We start from the raw sequence: 20843 nt of genomic DNA, 5'->3' as shown, positions 1-20843 counted from the left end.
AAATTGTCAAATTGAAAAAAAAAATCATAATGGAACACTAGCTGTCATCTTGTAAAAAGCTTTGATTTAGGTGGAGTCATATCTGATTAGACTTGGGGATTCATTCCGTTATCATCTTCAATTCGTCTGCATTTGAACTGATTTGGTGATTGTTCAAATTCCGAAATCCGAGACGAACTGTAGCCAAATCACTAAACAAACTAAACATGCAGTGGCCGAGCATGTCTGCTTTTGGATTCTGAATTCTGATGGGGTGCCAAAAAAAGAGATGATTGATGCCTAGGGGACAGTCACTCAATGTTGATTTTATTCAAGAGCAAGTGAGAAGTGAGCAATAGCACGGAACAAGGACAGGCAGTAAAACAAAAAAATCTATATTTATATATTAGATATTTCATGAATCTATAATATTTAAATCTAGATTATTTTTACTTCTCCTCTTTTCCCCTATATTGGTTACTTTTCACTTGGTCTGTGAACCAAGTGGTGGGATAATGCACCAGTGTACAGCATAACAAAAAATTACCGATATATTTATGTTGTGCATATATTGCAGTACACTAATTGGTCCATTTTTGTGTCTTTTGGTTCATCTGATTCATTTTTCTGAAACTTTTTTCGCTAATGAACTTTGTCCAGGCTGAGCCGCTATATGGACAAAATCTGTCCGTCCGTCCGTCCGTCCTAAATTTTAATTTTTATTTTCGTCAGAGGTAATTCGGCCAAAACAAGTTTTTCTATTATTATATAATGATAAGATATACTGGTCTAAATTGTGCCAGTACGTTCTTTGTCACAACACTGTAATAACCTGCATGTTGCCAAAAGCTTGCCAATGCTGTTGGGGCTTTGCAAGCCTGTTTATACCCTTCTGCACACAAAAATAAAATATTTAAAAAAATAAATATATAATGGTCTAGCCCCGGGATAGGCAACCTTCTGCACTCCAGATGTTGTGGACTACATCCCTCATAATGCTTTCACACCCATAATGCTGGCAAAGCATCATGGGAGGTGTAGTCCAAAATATCTGGAGTGCTGAAGGTTGCCTATGTCTGGTCTAGCCATTACTGAGCACCTATACTTTTTAAGGAAACATCAAACAAGAAAATTGTTCACATTTACGAACAGATTAAACCGTAAATCTGTTAGAGTGGGTGGAGTGCTTATGAGTAAGTGCTTCGGCACCAAAACTGTTCAGATTTTGTTCTGATTATTATTATTTTTTGGCACTTAGGCGCTTTAAACAAATATATATATATATATTTTTTTTTTAAATCTTTATTTTTGCTTTGCATGAATTAACTTTCACATAACAACAATGCCACAACAGCATTCGCATTCAATTTACAAACACTTATTTGTCAACTGTTGTACGGCATCTAGAGGAAGCGCACACATTTTTTTAGTGTAATAATACAAGTTAAGTACAAGCTGGATAACTACGTCTATCTTGTTCAATTACATTGTTGATTAGTAACAGTAGCTTAGGGTTAATATTTATTAGGCATGTGCATGGGGAAAATTTTCGGTTCGGTTCGGCATTCCGAAATTCGGAATTTTCGCAATTCGGGACTTCAACACTTCGGCACTTCGGCAACTTCAGAACTTCGGCACTTCAGCACTTCGGAACTTCGGCACTTCGGCAGTTTGACACTTCAGAAATTCGGCATCTTCGGAACTTCGGCACTTCAACACTTCCGAACTTCGGCATTTCGGAACTTTGGCACTTCGGCACTTCGGAACTTCGGCACTTCGACACTTCGGAACTTCGGCATTTCGGAACTTCGGAATTTCGGGACTTCGGCACTTCTATTGCAGCCGCTTAGTAGATAACTCCCTAATTCCCACGGTATTAGGGAGTTATCTACCAAAAGGCTGAAAGATCTAAATTGGTCTTTCAGACAAATTTACTAATACTAAGTAAAAATGACTTAGTATTAGTAAATTTTGCCCCTACTCGCTATACCGCGAGTAGGGGCATGTCTAGTAAACAGTGAGCAGCCTGTGGCTGCTCACTGTTTAAAAAATAAATAAAAAATAGTCTCCCCCCAGTGGGTGGGGGCCCTAAAGTAAAACAATGGGGGGGGACCTATTGTCCTCCCCCCCGGCCCCCACCCCTGAGCGGTGGGTGGGGGCCCTAAATACTAATAAGGGGGGACCTAATGTCCTGCCCCATGGCCCCCACCCCTGAGCGGCGGGTGGGGGCCCTAAATTGGTTTAAGGGGGACCTAATGTCCTCCCCCTGGCACCCACCCCTGAGCGACGGGTGGAGGCCCTAAATACTAATAAGCGGGGACCTAATGTCACCCCCCCTGGCCCCCACCCCTGAGCGGTGGGTGGGGGCCCTAAATAGTAATAGGGGGGACCTAATGTCCTCCCCCTTGCCCCCACCCCTGAGTGGTGGGTGGGGGCCCTACAGTAAAATAAGGGGGGGACCTAATGTCCTCCCCCTGGCCCCCACCCCTGAGCAGTGGGTGAGGGCCCTATATCCTAAAAAGAGGGGACCTAAGGTCCTCCCCCCTGTCCCCCCCCCTTATTAGTATTTAGGGCCCCCACCCGCCGCTCAGGGGTGGGGGCCAGGGGGGAGGACCTTAGGTCCCCCCCTTTTTAGGATTTAGGGCCCCCACCTGCCGCTCAGGGGTGAAGGGCCAGGGGGAGGACATTAGGTCGCCCCCCCTTATTATAATTTAGGGCCCCCACCCACCGCTCAGGGGTGGGGGCCAGGGGGAGGACATTAGGTCCCCCTTTAGTATTTAGGGCCCCCACCCGCTGCTCAGGGGTGGGGGCCAGGGGGGAGGACCTTAGGTCCCTCCCTTTTTAGGATTTAGGGCCCCCACCTGCCGCTCAGGGGTGGGGGCCAGGGGGAGGACCTTAGGTCCCCCCCTTTTTAGTATTTAGGGCCCCCACCCGTTGTTAAGGGGTGGGGGCCAGGGGGAAGGACATTAGGTCCCCCCCTTATTATAATTTAGGGCCCCCACCCACCGCTCAGGGGTGGCGGCCAGGGGGGAGGACATTAGGTCCCCCCCCTTATTATAATTTAGGGCCCCCACCCACCGCTCAGGGGGACCTTTTTTTTAACAGTTTAATAGACATGCCCCTACTTGCGGTATAGTGAGTAGGGGCATAATTTACTAATACTAAGTAATCTTTACTTAGTATTAGTAAATTTGGCTGAAAGACCAATTTAGGTCTTTCAGCCTTTTAGTAGATAGCTCCCTAATACCGTGGGAATTAGGGAGTTATCTACTTATTCATTCCTGTCATTACATGACTGGCCAAGTAACTTACATTTTATATGAATGTATGTTACTTGATTGTTGTAAGTGTTGCAAATGCTTACAGCTGAATCCTGGCTATGTTTGTATACTTTTTATTTAAAATTATTTACAATGTAACATTTTTCTTCTTTCACTGGGTAAGTTTATTAGTACTTAGGCAATACTGTGCTTCGGAACTTCGGCACTTTGACACTTCGGAACTTCGGCACTTCAGCACTTCGGAACTTCGGCACTTCGTCAGTTCGACACTTCGGAAATTTGGCATCTTCGGAAGTTCGGCACTTCAGCACTTCGGAACTTTGGCAGTTCGGAACTTCAGCAATTCGGACAATCGGAAGTACCCGAATGTCCGAATTGCCCGAAATTCGTCCGAATTCATATTCGGACCGAAACGAATTGCACATGTCTAATATTTATGTCGAGTATCATTGCTTCAATATCTAGGCATTGACAAGGTTATGCTTGACTATGCTTAAGTGGGGGGCATACATTTTGTACAGCTACAGCTGGTCTAAGTAGTCATGATATGCAGTAGATGAGACAGTGAGCTTGCATTTCAGGTTATGATAGGCCATGTAGTTCTGACTAATAGGCATGTGACTGAGCCTGGGTCCCTGCTGGTTGTAACCTCGCTGGTGTGTCTAGTCATAGAAATAGGTGTTAGCGGCTGGTTAACAGGCTGGCTTGCTAACCCTAGTCTTGGCTCTCAGCTCATGGGAAGCGTTATATTTCCAGCCCGACTAGTCTTTGGGTAGGTCAACTCAGTGCGGTATCTGGTAGTAGGAGGCATATGGGCTGTGGGCCCATCAGATAACCCTGATACAGTTAACCTAGAGAAAAACTTGACATAGACATATGAGAAAGCTAGCAAAATTGACAAAATTAAGATACCGCTATTTAGTATGGGCTAAGGAGTATTCATGTATGTCTGGTCGCAGTTACATAGTTACATAGTTAGATAGCTGAAAAGAGACTTGCGTCCATCAAGTTCAGCCTTCCTCACACCTGTTTTTTGCTGTTGATCCAAAAGAAAAAAAAAAACAAAAAAAAAAAAAACAAACAAAAAAAAAAACCCCAGTTTGAAGCACAATTTTGCAACAAGCTAGGACAAAAAATTCCTTCTTGACCCCAGAATGGCAGTCAGATTTATCCTTGAATCAAGCGGTTATTACCCTACATTGAAAGATTATATCCTTGAATATTCTGTCTTTGCAAGTATGCATCTAGTAGCTGTTTGAACATCTGTATGGACTCTGATAAAACCACTTCTTCAGGCAGAGAATTCCACATCCTGATTGTTCTTACAGTAAAAAAACCTTTCCTTTGCCTTAGACGAAATCTTCTTTCTTCCAGTCTAAACGCATGGCCTCGTGTCCTATGTAAAGTCCGGTTTGTGAATAGATTTCCACACAATGGTTTGTATTGGCCCCGAATATATTTGTATAATGTTATCATATCCCCTCTCAGGCGACGTTTTTCTAAACTAAATAGGTTTAAATTTGTTAACCTTTCTTCATAGCTGATATGTTCCATTCCTTTTATTAATTTTGTAGCCCGCCTCTGCACTTTTTCTAGTGCCATGATATCCTTCTTTAGAACAGGTGCCCAAAATTGCACAGCATATTCAATATGTGGTCTTACCAGTGATTTATAGAGAGGCAAAATGATATTCTCGTCCCGAGAATGAATGCCCTTTTTCATGCATGACAATACCTTACTGGCCTTGGCCACTGCTGATTGACATTGCACATTGTTGCATAGTTTGTTGTCTATAACAATTCCCAAGTCCTTTTCGTGTGTTGTTATCCCTAATTCGCTTCCATTAAGGGTATACGTTGCTTGTGTATTCTTTACGCCGAAGTGCATAACTTTGCATTTTTCAACATTAAATTTAATCTGCCATTTGAGTGCCCAGTCCTCCAGTCTATCTAAGTATCTATCACAGTAAGAGGACATAAGTTGAGTCACACAGGCAGAGAACACAGTATACATGGTAACTACATAGACTAATTATACCCCGCTTGTTACTACCTGCTGTCTAGAGAAGTAAGCCCGCTGTGCCCCGGTGTGTACAGGCCATGCCCGCTAAGCCACGAAGTATGTGCGGCTAGTGGACTGGACAGGTTAAAGCATCTTACAAACATGTTTCGGCTGGTAGTTTCATGGTCCCAGTCCTGTAAAAGCGTTTTAGTGGTGTCCGCGTGGTAGTGGCTAGTGTGTCCGTTTTTTCTTCGTTTTTTCTTCGTACTCCACCGGGTATACTGTTGCGCCTCGAGGTGAGTATTAATTTAAGTTTCCCGGTGTTGTGGTGGTGCTGTGTCCGTGGGCCACCAGCCTTCAGCCCGAGGCCTTAGCAGGCGCCCGCGCCCTTTAGCCATTGATCCTGTCAGCGGGATCGTGGGTCCTGGTTTCCGCCGGATCTCGGTCGTCTCCCAGGGAGTATGGCAGGCTACAGAGGGGTTCCTCTTGGTGAGCGCCCAGCCCAGAAGAAGGGCGAGCGGTCTCACGGGCAGCTCCGTCCACGTGAGTAGCGTGTCGTATATGGTCTTTAGTGCCTTGCATCCGATGTGTCTCCGGACTTGGGTGCCGCTTAATGGTGTGGGTCGTTGTATGGTTGCAGCCTTGTGTACCATGCCAGGATGTATCTGCTGTCTGCTTTAGGCTCTGCAGTTCGGTCCCCGCACACGTGGCCTCCTCCATCTTGGCCGCGGGTCTTGGGCCTGCATGGTGGTCTGATAATGCCTCCGAGTGTAGTTTTGGGGCCACGTCCAAAGGGGGGATCAGGACCGGGTCCGCCGATGTGCCATGTGCGTGTTGTGCTCCGTTGGGCAGGATAGTGGAGTGGCGGCCGTCCACTCAACTCACCGCCATGTAGGCACCCGCTGGATGCTGCAGGAGACCCTTCCTCCGAGGGGCTGGAACTCCGGGAGCAAGCCTCTCCCCGGCTCCGGTAGCCCGTATACGTCGCGGGTCGAGGTTGTTGGTCGCTGAGTTCAGCTAAATTTACGATTTATAGTTTAAATTGAGCATATTGTGCAGGAGCTGTTCTTTCCTGCGACCGCTCGGCGGCCCGGCCCCGCCCCCAAAACAAATATTTTTATTGGCAAGAAAATGTAATTCCTGAGCTGATTAAGTGCATCCACATGCCAATGTTGGATAACAGTAAATGAAAAAATAATAAACGAGGTAATGGTTTCATTGGTGGGGAGCAAGGAAAAATGGGAAGGGCAGAGACTCAGATAACATGAACCATGTATGATAAAGTATGAGGACTGTTCTATCAAACGTAAGGGAAGGCTTTTGTGAAGAGATGTGTCTTCAAGAGTTTGTGAATAGTTGACAGCTAAGTGGCTGACGACGCATCTGAACTGTCACGGATAGATACATGACAGAAGGTTTAATATGCTTTGTTGCTCCAGCAAGCAAGTGAAGAAGTCCAAGAGCGATAGGCCTTAGCTACTGTATAGCATTCTAATCAGTCCCAGGTTGAATCAACTCTTCATCGTTTGAGTTCCAATTTCTGTTTACCTACAGGAAGGATGACGTGCTGATAGGAGCTCCTCTCTACCAGGAAAGCCGGTCGGCTGGAAAGCTGCAGGAAGTTGGCCGAGTCTATGTGTATTTGCAGAAAAAGTCCAGCAAACTTGCATTTGAGGTGAAAATCCTTAGTGGTTCCCGAGTATATGAACAGTTTGGGGCCTCGATTGCTCCTCTGGGAGACCTAGACCAAGATGGTTTTCAAGGTAAAAAGAATAATTTTTCCATAATTTTGTATAAAGTTGAATTATTTTACAAGGATAACTTTCTGTACTGCGGGTTCAGAGCATTTGAGAAGGTAAACCGACATTATTGCTCTGTAAATTCGCAGCAACCATTCAAAGATGATTAATCTTGGATCGAAGATCACTTAAAATGGCTGCACATGCTGGGAAAAAGTTTATATTCATTTATTATCTTATCTATAAAATGCATTAAAAACACTGGGTCAAATTTTGACCAAATAATCTCTTTAAATGTCCCAGAAGACCTCCAGGCCACACCTTCAAAAACGAAAGTTGTCCTTTTTTTTTTTTTGGGAGATATTAAGAATTGTGTGTCCATTTTTTATGATGCAGGTTTAATGTTCCAGGTTTTATATCTTTAAGGCTGTAGTCTTTGCTTAAACATTTTGAGAAACTGTCAAACCCCTGGCATTGTCTCTGCCTCTACTTTCCCCCAGATATTGCTGTAGGTGCTCCATTTGGTGGTAAATCTGGAGGTGGCTGTGTGTACATCTACAGAGGTGAAGACTCTGGTCTATCGTCCAAACCTTCACAAGTCTTAGAGAGCCCTCTTACTCCCCCTTCTAGGTTTGGATTCTCGCTTCGGGGAGGAACAGATATTGATGACAATGGGTACCCAGGTACATGATTGTATTGTACCAATGTGACTGTATTTAGAAGGTTTTGTCCTTTATACCTTTTCATACTTAAGCCTACGTTTCTTGTAGACTTGTTGGTTGGTGCATTTGAAGCAGACGCGGTGTACGTATACAGGTAAGGGGTATATTGATGTGTTGCATATACACTTTAAATTCACGAGTTTAGAAATATATAATTTTGACTTACAAATAGGGCTAATTTTTTTAAGTTGGATTTTTCATTACAGCAATTTTTTTTTGTAAATATGTTTTTATTTAGTATTTTTAGTTTTCATTTTGTTCCAGTAAACATAATATTGTACAAACAAGCGATTAATGGTGACTCGCAGGTCGACGTACGGCACATATGGAAACATTGTTTAAGCAAGCAGTCAAAAGTGACTCGCAGGTCACGTCATGGCACTTGTGTAAGAGTTGTATGAGCAAGCAGATAATGGTGACTCGCAGGTCACAGCACAGTACTTATGGAAACATTTTATGGACATGCAATCAATAACGGTTCAGAGATCACTGCATGGTATGCGTATAGTTACTCCACCTACACATTCCAATCTTAGCTCAGGGGTACGGGTTCAGTTCAGTGAGCAGCAGCTATGGTAGGAGCACTCTGGGTTTGTATTGCTCCATATGCATGCCGGCCTCTGTGGCTGAAATGCTTATCGTGTCTGTTTGTGTGGCTGTGGTGTGTCGGTCAGGTATCTCTCCTGTGAGGTGCTCGGGTTTCATGGCAAAGTGCTCTATTGGTCTCAGCGGGGCCAGTTAGTACGCCCATCCCCCGTGCCCGAGGGTCAATTTGTGGAAGTGTAGGTTCGTCGCAGGAACTATACATGTCCGCTCTGTTGTCGCCTCTGCTGTGAACCATGCTTATGGTCAGTGTGTGTGTGACATAGGGTAGGGGGGAGTCGGGAGTGTCTTGTCTGGGAAGGTAAGGGAGGGGTGCGTCTGCGTCCAGGTCCCGTCTGTCTAAGTCAGTCCTGTGATTGTCCGGTCGTATAGTCCCAGCTGTGCTTCGTTACAGGTCGTATCGAAGTCTGGTAGCAAAGTCTACCCTTGCGGTGGTCAGTATCCATTGGGTCCATATTTCCATGTACCTGGTCAGTGAGTTGGATGTAGTCATAATGAGTTCCTCTAGGGCCCTAAGTTCCTCCATTTGGGAGAACCAGGATGTCAGCGGAGGTGTCGTTTGCTGCTTCCAGAATTGGGGTATCACCTGCTTGGCAGTGTTTAAGATTCTGATGGTCAGTGAGTGTTTGTAGCGTGTTCTCGGGGTCTGTGTGTGATGAAGGAGGATGTGTTCTGGAAGGAAGGGCGGTGGTATGTCGGTGAAGGTTTTCAGGATGCTGTGTATGCCCCGCCAGAAGGGCTGCACTAGTTCGCATTCCCACCATAGGTGGAGTGCGGTGCCGGTCTGTGTGTTCCGGGTCTATGGCGTGCAGTACCATTGGGGTGCGGTACCAGTTCGTTAGCAACTTAAACGCTGTCTCTTGTGTTTTGCTGAAGACTGAACAGTGGTGTGTCAAGTAACACATCTGTTCCCATTCCTCCTCTGTGAAAGTCTTCCCTAATGTTTGTTCCCATTTCCCCATGAATTTAGGTGTCTCCGCTGGTGTTTCCCTCTGTAGCATGGAGTATATGTGTGAGATCCCGTGAGGTTGCGGGTCTGGCTCCATACACAGCCTCTCGAATGTGGTAGGGTCGCGCTTTCGTGCCATGCCCTCCGGGAGGGTGTGTATGTAGCTCCGAAGCTGTCTGTGTTTTAGGTGATGTAAAAGGGTGGGGGCGGTCCCTTCCAGTAAGGTCGGGAGTGTTTTGCATTCCGTCCCCGCCAGAAGGTGGTGTAATCTGGGGACTTTGTGTCTGATTAGGTCCGTGAATGCGTTGGGGTCAAGCCCCGGGGGGAAGCTACTGTTGTGTATGAGTGGGAGTAGGGGGGACGGGAAGGGTGCCAGTCTGCATCTCTTCGCTACTCTCTCCCACACCCTCAGTGTTGCGGTTGTGCATTACAGCAATTTTGATGTAGACATGCAATTTTATTTTATTTAGTGTAAACATTATTTTATTATTACACAAAGAATTAAATGCAACGTTCCATCTACATAAAGTTTTCTCATTACTCTGGTGGTATAGCTTGTCCATGTCCTACTAGGCCGTGTCTCTGCTAGGGTAAATTAAATCCATATCCTTTTTTAATGGGTGGAAACGTGGAATAAGACTGCGCTGAATGTAGTCCAAAAGTAGCTTCTGTCGTGTTGATGAAAAACTCCGTCAAAGGTTGTGGTGGAGCTCTGCCCCCCTGACTTGTTGTGCTCTAGCCGATGACCCTCATGAGAAGCCATCTCCTGTTTAAAACCAGATGCATCTTCGGTTATCTCCAGGAGAACAGAAATATAGAATAGAAATATATTTATTACAGAAATGTTTATTTCTAACTATTACATCCCAATTGTAGTATCAGTAACGTCCATACAGGACAATAATAAATCAAACAATCCTTTTTCTGGAGTCTGTTAATTGTTCCAGGCGAAGTTTCACAGCAATCTACCTTTTACATTGGCAAAATGTAAATGATACAACTAACATAGAGAGTTTTTACAGAACTGGCTGTGCATAAGATAAGATAAGATAATTCATGCTCAATGTATCTTCTCCCTCTCTTAAATAAATATTGTCTTTTTCTTTGCTGGTTTTATATTGCCCTCTTTTTATTTTATTTTATTGTTTTTGTGTATTTTTCTAATTTTCCCTTACCCCTGCCATTTAGATATTCTTCCTCTTTTGTTTCACTATTATCTTGTTTCTCTCTCAATTACTCTATTTTGTTGAAGTTTATGGATGAACAAAACCTGAATTTCTGCATACATGATGTCAGGGCTCCCCTACCTGTCGGCGAGCGGCGTCCTCTCTGCTTGACGCGCCGCTCGCGTCCTCCTCCTTTCCTCCCAGCGGCAGCATGTATAACGCTGCACGCTGGGAGCCGGCACATTTATCTCACGTGACCCGGCGTTAAAGCTACAGCACAATAATCACAGTGGGAGGTATAGATATCCCCCACGTGTGATTGTTAATTCTGGTTGGAAGTTATCCAATCAGAATTAAGCACAGGATTTAAATACTTACCTTTCCTGTCTCTCAGTGACCTGTATTGCAATTTGCTCGTGTTTCTCTCTGGTTACCGTCTTACCGAATATTTGGCCTGTTATTCCAATTCTCCTGCTTTCTCCATTCCTTTGACCTCGGCTTGTTTCTCGTTCTCCTGTTTTCTGGCTCCCTTTTCTTGGCTTGTCTCCTGACTATTCTTAGTGTGCTTAACCCGGCCATTCTAAGGACCGGTATTGCACCCTCTACTATCTGTGACCTGTTAGCGTGTTTGGTTCCCGAATCGTGACACATGAACTTTGTTTGCCCAACAGTGCTTTTTCCTGATCATTGTGTTCTCAAGTAAAATTTGGACAGAATTTCCAGTGCTGGGTAAATGTATCTGGTTAGGCGGTCCAAGATATTAACTTGGACTGCAAGTAGTTAACAAAAGATGGACAAAATAATCCTCTTTAATATGGCACTATTAAGTCAATGATAATATTACCTTCTTAATATAATATTATCTTCCATCTATCTTCTGGACTGTCTCTCTTAGGTCTCGGCCTGTGGTGGTTGTCCAAACAACTCTACACTTCAGTCCAGATGCTCTGAACCCAGAGGATAAGTTTTGCAATACAAAAACTGGTTCCGTAAGCTGGTAAGTGGGAGAGCGGAGCTGGTACAAGAGAGATCCCGACATTCACACAGCATTGAGCATCATTTAACATTTATAGTTATGTATCCCCTTTTTTATAGATCTTTGATAAATATTTTTGCAGTATTAGCAGACCTCTTGAGGAGGCATGTTGGGGCAGAGAGGCTGAGATATCCTATTTAGTGTAGCATACACTACCTTCCACTTCTCATGGAACCCACAATACTGAGGCTATGAATACCCACACATAGACTGCACAAGTCAGACAAAACATACAGAAAGAACTAAGAACTCCCCACACAATCTAGCAATCAATGGGTAAAGAGGACAGACCAGTTATATTTGTGATGATGGGAAGCCTGTGGTGGTTATAGTCAGGTTATATCAGTGGAAATGGAGCAAGTTCTGTTCACTTGTGGAGAGATGAGTCTCGATTGAGTTAATAAATAAATATTCGTATTCCTAACACTACAGCTCTGATGCCCCTTAAGGTTCTCCCCATATGTAACTATCAATAAAAAATAAAAAATTTGAAACTAATAAAGGAGCATTGGGTAATTAGGTGCATGCGTGGCACTTGCCTCAATGTGTCTAAGATTCTGTCATAGAGAATCATTAAATACAATGATTCTCTATGGCCGACCATGACGGCACCACTCATGCACTCGTGACATTACTGTATGTTATGGTATGAGAACCGGGTAGTAAGATTCTCGCCTCTCATACCCAGAGGGCTTGAAAGCATGGCTTAAAGCCGCGCCTCTCAGCCCTCTAATTAGCTTACTACAGGTTTTAGGGGGGGGGGGGGGGTAGGTGAGGAGTGCAGGACTGCAGGCACTATGACAACTTCATTAGAATTAAGTTGTAAAAGTGCCTACAGTGTCCTTGTGGCAGCTTAGCTGAGTATTACAGCATTACTGTGGAGTGATGGTAGAGACTTATCGCTTGGGCTCCAGTACTTATTGACTCCCGGATAGGGCCTCACTCAGCATCAGTAGCAAATTATCATTATTATAAAAAAAAAACATCTATGCTCTAGTATCCTCAGTCAATACTTGCTTGTCAGTAATGATCACTTTGTGATATGCCTCTGAATAATGGGCTCCTCTCTTCCGTAGTTTTATCCTGCACGTCTGTGTCAAGGTCTCCGGACATAACCTGCCGAAAACACTGAGTGAGAGCAAAACCTCATTTTATTTCACTCACACTCAGCTAGCCCGGTTGTTACTTGGAGCCCTACTTATTCCTCTCTTTTCTAAATATTCTTCTATTCCTTTTTGTAGACACTTTTCTTGTTATCAATAATATTCTTATCTGTCATCCTTTTTGTCTTCTTACTTTGTTTTATTTTTCCTTTATAATCTTTCAGCCTTCCTTGTTCTCTGTTCTCTGTTCTCTGTTCTCTTGGAGAGATGTTCTAAGGTGTAATAATTTGGAAAGCATTCCAAGGGAATGCGAGCATAGTAGTCTTCTTCAGTATATTGTGTAGAGCAGTGGCACTGGTACCTAATATCGAGGTTGGGACTTATAACAGGGTCACTGTTAGTTTGAACATCATATTTGTTAAAACAACTGTTCTACAAATGAAAAATGTGTCACTAAACAATATATAAAAATGAAACCTAAGACATAAATTTGATTTGTGTCCCTTCCAAAAAAGGTTAAGAACCTGTGCCACAGAGCTTGTGTACAATGTTATTTGAAATCTTTCATTTTATCATTTTTGATGACATAGGGACTGAATGGTTCTTTCCAATTTATTACTTTTTGAGAGCATCTTCTTGTCCGTCTCTTCCCTGCCTGTTAATCTCATGTGTTTTTGTTTTTTTTTTAAATAGATTTCTTAGCTGATCTTCAACTCGATCGTCAAAAGAATCTATTTTCACGCAGAACCCTCTTCCTGGATACTTCTAATCCGACCAAAAACGTTACCATCCAACTTCAGAGCAACCTTGGGACAGTCTGCAAGAACTTTACTGTCTACCTACGGGTATAATGCATTCATACTTGGAACGAGAGCAATCTGAATGTACCTTTCCTGGTTAAATACTTTGTTAAAATTATTATTATTACATACATAGTAGAACTGCCTAAGAATGGGCTTGTTTACAATCTTGTTGGTACTTTTTAGTGGCCAGCCACATCTTGTTACCATGTCTGTTGCTACTTTGAGAACGTTGCAACTGTTTACCAACAGCACATTTTTACAACTAGCAACAGAGAGTTATTGGCTGTCACTACTGAAAATGTGTCACTAAGTAGTGTCTACTTGCTTCCATTATTGTCTATGGGAGCTGCTACCCTCTACTTAGCAACATGTTTACAACTTATTACTGGTTGCCATTAACTCAAAGAATTTACTCACATCATCTGGCCTGGTGGAAAGAGTTTAATTACAGTTAAATCCCTAATTCTATTCTATTAAAACAAATATATATTTATTTTTCCAATTCTGTTGCTACTTTTTTTTTACTGTCCAATTGCAACTTTGTTGTTGTTGCTGACCACACAGGGTGACGTGCGCATGCTCAGGTTGTAAGTTGAGGAGGAGAAAAAGGACCTAAGTCCCTATTGGGAGAGTAATGAAATGAGGGGGTCCCTACCTTTAATAAACCTAAGATAATAAGTAAAAAAGACAGGAGGGGACCAAACAGGGATAATGGGAACCAGTCTAAACCATTATTATATGGTGAGAAAAATAGGTAGGTGGTAATAAGAAGGGGGGAGGGTGGAAGCCAGAGGAATAGGGGAAACAAATCTCCTTGGAATAACCAATACCCCAATGGCTCACCTTGAGTCCCAAATCCCCACACCTAAAGGGGGCACAATACTTGCCCTGTATACCTCAGCACTGTAGAATGGGACCTTCATATGGGACCAGGTCACGAGATCCTGATCTTCTGCTGTGTAGCCAGATAGGATATTGAGTTATAGGTAGGCACTTATGGTTTTTCTACAGTGCTGAGGTATACAGGGCAAGTATTGTGCCCCCTTTAGGTGTGGGGATTTGGGACTCAAGGTGAGCCATTGGGGTATTGGTTATTCCAAGGAGATTTGTTTCCCCTATTCCTCTGGCTTCCACCCTCCCTCCTCCCCCCCCTTCTTATTACCACCTACCTATTTTTCTCACCATATAATAATGGTTTAGACTGGTTCCCATTATCCCTGTTTGGTCCCCTCCTGTCTTTTTTACTTATTATCTTAGGTTTATTAAAGGTAGGGACCCCCTCATTTCATTACTCTCCCAATAGGGACTTAGGTCCTTTTTCTCCTCCTCAACGTTTATTATTTGTGGGTTATTCCCCGCCTTGGAGAGTTTTTTAGGGCATATCCACACCAACCCACGGGCAACCTCCCCGTTAGCCCCTGGTTAGGTGTTTTTCTAATTATTTTCAGGTTGTAAGTTGTAGCCACTACAAGCTATCTGCTGTTGATAATGACAACTTGCAACTTCTGAAGTGGTCTGGGTGCAGTGTTTCTGTCGGCTTAACACTGCATGGTAAATCATTGCAGTTTTTAAGAAACTCCAGACAGCCACTAGAGGTGCTTCCTCTGCACTGACCGAACTCGACCATGTGACATTGCAGGTCATAAGAAGGCGTTGAATGCTCCTCTATGAAGAGCACTTGACAGGGGCATAGGTTTGTACTCCTAACCCTACAGTGTTCATTTAAATTAGTTTGAGACCTCATGGGCGGTAACTACTTATTGGGAGACATTATCACTGCTTAACTGAAGATGTAATACCATCTGTACAAGACAGTCATCGTTAGCTGTAGATTAATTGTCTTCTCTTGCAGGGTGAATCTGAGTTTAGGGACAAATTAAGTCCCATTATTGTCAGTGTGAACCTCAGTCTCCCTAATGAATACTCCGCAGATGCTCTACAGCCTGTACTACATGGGACGACTTTCTTACAGAACCAGGTGACAACATACAAAGTGAACAAACGTGTCATATCGTGCATGATATTGATCTATATCTGTGTTGTTTTGTAGAACAATAAAAGCAAAAAAGCCCCCAAAATAAAATAAATACACAACTACATATCAAAATTAAAAGATGCAAGATGCTAGCCACATGAAAGGTGATTCGTAAAAACCTTAAAAAATTATTTGGTTAAAAAAAAAAAGTGTCAGCGCCAAAAAGTCAACCCCTGAACATTGTAAAAAAGGGGAATATAAGAAAAGATATACTTAAGTTCTTCAGTGCAAAGTCTGTTTCCCACTTCCACAGTGGTGGATATCGAATATCAGGGTATTTCCACGATGGGATTATATTGTGCATTACTGTATCGTTTAGTAATGTACATGCAACAATGTATAATGAATGTGAACATTCACTGATAATGAACACGCTGCACTGCATAGTGATATTTAATATCTTAACACCGATAGTGAACATGCATATCAACTCAACATTCCAACTCTATATTCACTAAGCACAACTGAGAGTACAATTTGGGTATCAATGCAAGATTGCAATTACAGTTTAAAAGATTTTGACATCTGCTAAAAACATACACCTCTTCTTATATTATTATTATTATTTTATTATTTATATAGCGCCAACAAATTCTGTAGCGCTGTACAATGGGTGGACGAACGGACATGTAGTTGTAACCAGACAAGTTGGACACACAGGAACAGAGGGGTTGAGGGCCCTGCTCAATGCTAGAGGGAGTGGGGTAAAATGACACAAAAGGTAAGGATAGCTTGAAATGAGGAAAGACCAGAATTATAAGAACACTTCAGACGCATCAAGCATTCTGGATTGCTGAAGTGCTATATGTGTCTGGAGTCTGTTAGATTTTTGACAGTTTTGAAAAAGCTGATTTCAATAGAGGGGGAAAACACTCAGTTCAATGAGATGCATGGGAGGACCGCGATTGTACGCTCAGTGAGAAGCCCCTGATTGAAGAATTCCCCCGGCCCAGATTGAAAGTTTGTGCTCGGCAAAATAGCATTTTTTCCATATAGCCACAAAGAAACCATGCAGAATTTTTTTTTCCTTTAACCCCTTAAGGACACACGACATGTGTGACATGTCATGATTCCCTTTTATTCCAGAAGTTTGGTCCTTAAGGAGTTAAGCGCCCAAATTCTGTACAAAATATGGGATATAGGACATTTTGAAAACCCCAAATTCCTTCCACATTTGCATATAGAGAGACTGCTGCTTGCCTGGAATGCTCAGACAGAGGGCAACTCATTGGGGGCAACAATAACAAAAGTAATTGTGATAATTTAAAAAAAAAAAAAAAAAAAAAGGAAATGGGGTTCCCCTTTCTTCCCCTATTATCAGGAAGGACTGGGTGCTTGCAATGTGGAGGTATAGGACTTGTTGGCTTTTTTCTGCCCAGTTTTGAAGGATTTCCATTTTAAAGATGGCTATTTTTGTGGTTATAGTTTGGCCACAAAGGGCATGAGGGAAGATGAAGGGCATTACGTTAATTTCAGTTGGCCAATATTTCATATTAGATTGTCATCAGTCTTTATATGTCATTTAAATACCTTTATCAAATATCTGCTTATACTCTACCCATCTGCACCTCCTGGGCTCCAGCTGGGTTTGACTTCCTCTCTGTTCCATCAACCACGTTTAACCTTCTTCCGTTTTTTGACATTGCTTCAGACTTACTGCAAGGTAATATGTACAATTTGACATAGCTCAGCCTTAAAAAATGGCTTCAGACCGGAGAGATATTGACCCACGGGAAACAAAAAGAAACCACAACACTGACTGTTATTTACTAGCTAACTGTGTGGTTTCATTGGCATAAAACGTCTGTTTTGACTGCTTTGTAAGACCAGGCATTCTGTCTTATTATCTGAGTGGCAACAGTGTAATGAACCGTTGAAAATATAACAAATTCAAATACTATATGCTTTTTGAATAACAAAGAAAAATAAAGCTAAAAAAAACAAGATTAACCAAGGGAGGCTCCACGATTAAGCAGGGGGGACCATGTGTATAATGATATCAGCGGAGTGAGGATTGACCTGGGAGTGCACTGGAAGAATTTACCTGGAAGTGTGTGATCTGTGTAAATCTAGGTTTTTCCTGCATATGTGGGACTGTGATTATGTGGGGACGAGTACACTGGTATCTTCTCACATAACTAATTCCAAATGGTAGTGTTACACTTAGGGAACCCAAACAAGTCTTTACCATTCCTGGAGCACCATGGAAGGGATCTGCAGTCCCTTAGAAGAAGTCAAAGTCCCATTCCAAAGGCTTTACAGATTAGTGCAAATAGAAAGGAGTTTTATTCAGGATCAGGAGAACAAAATTATAGACAAAGTTTCAGTGTCTTCTCAAACAACTACTCCATTCTGGTTATAAACGAGAACTTTCACCAGCTCTCTCTCTTTTTACATGTTTTATACCCGGGCCGAGGTACATATCCTTTACCCAATTAGGCAGTAGAGTGCAACCTGGCTGACATGTTATAATTTCCTGCTGCGAGGTAATAACATAATTATTTCCTACCTATACATACCTACAGACCATGTGGCTACCAAGCCACAACACTGTCTGCATTGTTAGACTCTCTGCCACTCTGGAATTACCCGTAGTAAATCACCCCTAATACATCACCGTTAGTACTGCCTCTATTGCTAAATTGGAGAGATTATTGTTATACCATAAAGGCTTTTCTTTATCCCTCTAGACTCACATCCTGTTGGACTGCGGAGAAGATAATATTTGCATCCCGAACCTGCATCTCTATGCAAGCTGGTGAGTGGTGAGGTTTTGAGACATAACCAGTTACCCAACGCTGCCAAGTAGATACATTACAAAAACACCTATTTATAGTATACAACAGGCAAAACAACAAGTCAGAGCCTCAGAGGGTATGGAACAGCAAAAAAAAAAAAAAAAAAAGATAAAAATATATCCCAAAGTATTCATCTTATTGTGCTTCCACTATCCTGGTGTTTACTTTATTTATTTACAATCCTATAGACTCTTGTTTCTCAACTAATGATACCCCTGGGATATGCGCAACAAAGGCAGGGGGTACGCTAAGAGCTGGCCAGCTGGCCACGTTCGTACCCTGCAGGAGGAGGCCGGCTGTGCGCTAAGGCAGAGTAGACTCCTGCTTACATGGACTGCAGAGGCCTATTGTGCCCAAATACAGTGTCCTGGGGGAGAATGCAGGTGGAGGCAGACATGGAGCTGTAATCTTCATGATCGTCCAGCACTTCTTCCTCGTGCGCCCTGTGGTCATGCCAGGAGCCAGGTTACATCACCACTCCGGCCCCGGCATTAATACACAGTGCACAAGGGAGCAGAGCTGGAAGAGCATGGCAATTTCACAAGCCCCACACTAGACCCCAGTGAAAGCATCCACTCCAGATCCAGCTGTATGTGTCTGTCAGTGAATGTGTGTGTCTGTCAGTGTGTGTCAAATCAGTGAGTGTGAGTGAGTTTGTGTGTCTGGCAATGTCTGGCAAATCAATGATTGTGTCTGCCAGTGGATGTGTGTGTCCCAGTATGTCTGTCTGTCAGTGTGTGAGAATTTGTCTGTCAGTGAGTGTGTGTCAATCAGTGTCAAATCAGTGAGAGTGTGTCTGTCAGTGAGTGTGTCAATCAGTGTCAAATCAGTGAGAGTGTGTCTGTCAGTGAGTGTGTCTTTTTTATTTTTTTTATTTCAGTATATATACATACTACAACAATTACATAGACAAAGACAAAAAACAGAAAACAAAAAACAAAACACAAGAAGAAGAAGAAAAAAAATATATAAAAAATATAATTAAAAAAAATAAAAAAAACACAATATAAAAATAAAATTAAAAAAAACCCACAAAAACATATCACATCACTAATCAACATTATTTAGTGGTGTTTAACTCCAATCTCTATTATATTCCTAAACTATTCTTGCATATAAGTATATATATATAAAAAAAAAAAGGAGAAAATGCTATACATTTTTTCAGATCCCCTTTTCCCTTCCCCCTTTTCCTTTTTTTTCCCTTACGCCCATCCAGTACTCTGCTACTTTAATATATTCTTTTATAAATTGCATAAACCAATCTATAAAGCTTATTTGCGCGCATAAGACCTTTTTATAACGCCACTAACTATTAACTTATTTTATTTAAATTAATTTAATTTCTCTACTACCTTCTTAACCATAACCTAGCACCTATATATACATATTCCTAACATTAAACCATTTTTGCCACAAAAGTTTGAATTTTCCTTCCCTTCCTGCCAAGCGACTTGCCATTCTCTCATAGCAACTTGAGGAGTCTAAGCGTACCATAACCTCTTTGAACAAAGGTGGCTGAATTTGTTTCCATCTATAAGCTATAGCTATTTTAGTTGCTAATAAACAGTGTATCATTATTGTTAATACTTCCTCCTTAGGTGTTATCTGAAACATGTGAAGCAAATAGCTTTCTGGTTGCCACTTAATATCTACCTTTAATCCCCTTTTGAAAAAGGATTCCACTTCCTGCCAAAGTGGTATTATCAATGGGCACTCCCAAAAAATATGCAACAAGTTGCCTATACTCTTTTGGCATCTCTAACAAGCTGTAGATGTTCCCGGATACAGTTGAGCTACTCTGGAGGGTACCATATACCATCTCATATTTAATTTGCTGAATGCCTCCCAATGTGATAAGCTTCTAGAAGCATGTTTCGTAATTTTTAAGGCCTTATACCAACTTTCCTGCGTTATTTGCTTATCTAAATCTATCTCCCATTTTTGCATATAACCTATAGAATCCACATCTGTAGAAACTAAAAGGCTATAGCAAAATGAGAGAGCTTTTTTATTTGGCATTTTCCCTACACATTTGCCTAAAAAAGGTGAACTATTCATCCTATCTTTTGAAGTACCACTTATTTTATTCAAAATATGTTTAATACGTAAAAAAGTAAATAATTCATGTGACGGCAGAGCAAATTGCTTCTGAAGCTCCGGAAATGTTTTTATTCCACTTGCATTATATAAATCGCCTATCTGTCTTACCCCTCGCTCCAACCGTTTCCTCTTAATGTAAATGTTTGTTTGTGTCAGTGTCCTCTGTGTAACTGTGTGTGTCAATAAGTGTGTCCTCTGTGTCAGTGTCCTCTCTGTGTAAGTATGTATCAGTGTCATCTGTGTGTAAATGTGTGTGTATATCAGTGTCCTTCGTGTGTAAATGTGTTTGTTTAAGTTTCCTGTGTGTGTAACTATTAAGTGTGTATTATATTTTCATTTTGTGACTGTTATACTTCAGATTAATAGTTCATACACTCCTCCGTACATACACAATATTCACATGATGTCATATTTATTTAAAAAATATTCATTACCATGTTTTATCAGGCCTTTTCTCCAATGCCGGATTAACTTAAATATAAGTACTTTATTTGGGCTTTAAATCCATGGAGATTACTTTCTCAG

The 20843-nt window shown here is 42.2% G+C and overlaps 1 protein-coding gene across 1 annotated transcript in view; it reads left to right on the top strand.

Annotated features, from left to right (window-relative positions):
* Positions 1-20843, top strand: part of LOC134614990 (integrin alpha-IIb-like) — a 65673-nt gene that overhangs the window by 33142 nt on the left and 11688 nt on the right. The window contains exons 14-21 of the mRNA XM_063459315.1: positions 6816-7024; positions 7501-7683; positions 7771-7816; positions 11336-11437; positions 12553-12608; positions 13273-13424; positions 15235-15360; positions 18108-18175. Of these exons, the coding sequence (XP_063315385.1) occupies positions 6816-7024; positions 7501-7683; positions 7771-7816; positions 11336-11437; positions 12553-12608; positions 13273-13424; positions 15235-15360; positions 18108-18175 (942 nt within the window). The remainder of the gene's footprint in view (positions 1-6815; positions 7025-7500; positions 7684-7770; positions 7817-11335; positions 11438-12552; positions 12609-13272; positions 13425-15234; positions 15361-18107; positions 18176-20843) is intronic.

The sequence above is a fragment of the Pelobates fuscus genome, chromosome 6, assembly GCF_036172605.1.
Source record: "Pelobates fuscus isolate aPelFus1 chromosome 6, aPelFus1.pri, whole genome shotgun sequence".
Classification (NCBI taxonomy): Eukaryota; Metazoa; Chordata; class Amphibia; order Anura; family Pelobatidae; genus Pelobates; species Pelobates fuscus.
The sequence above is the reverse complement of the archived record's forward strand: the minus strand, read 5'-3'. Positions and strand labels throughout refer to the sequence as shown.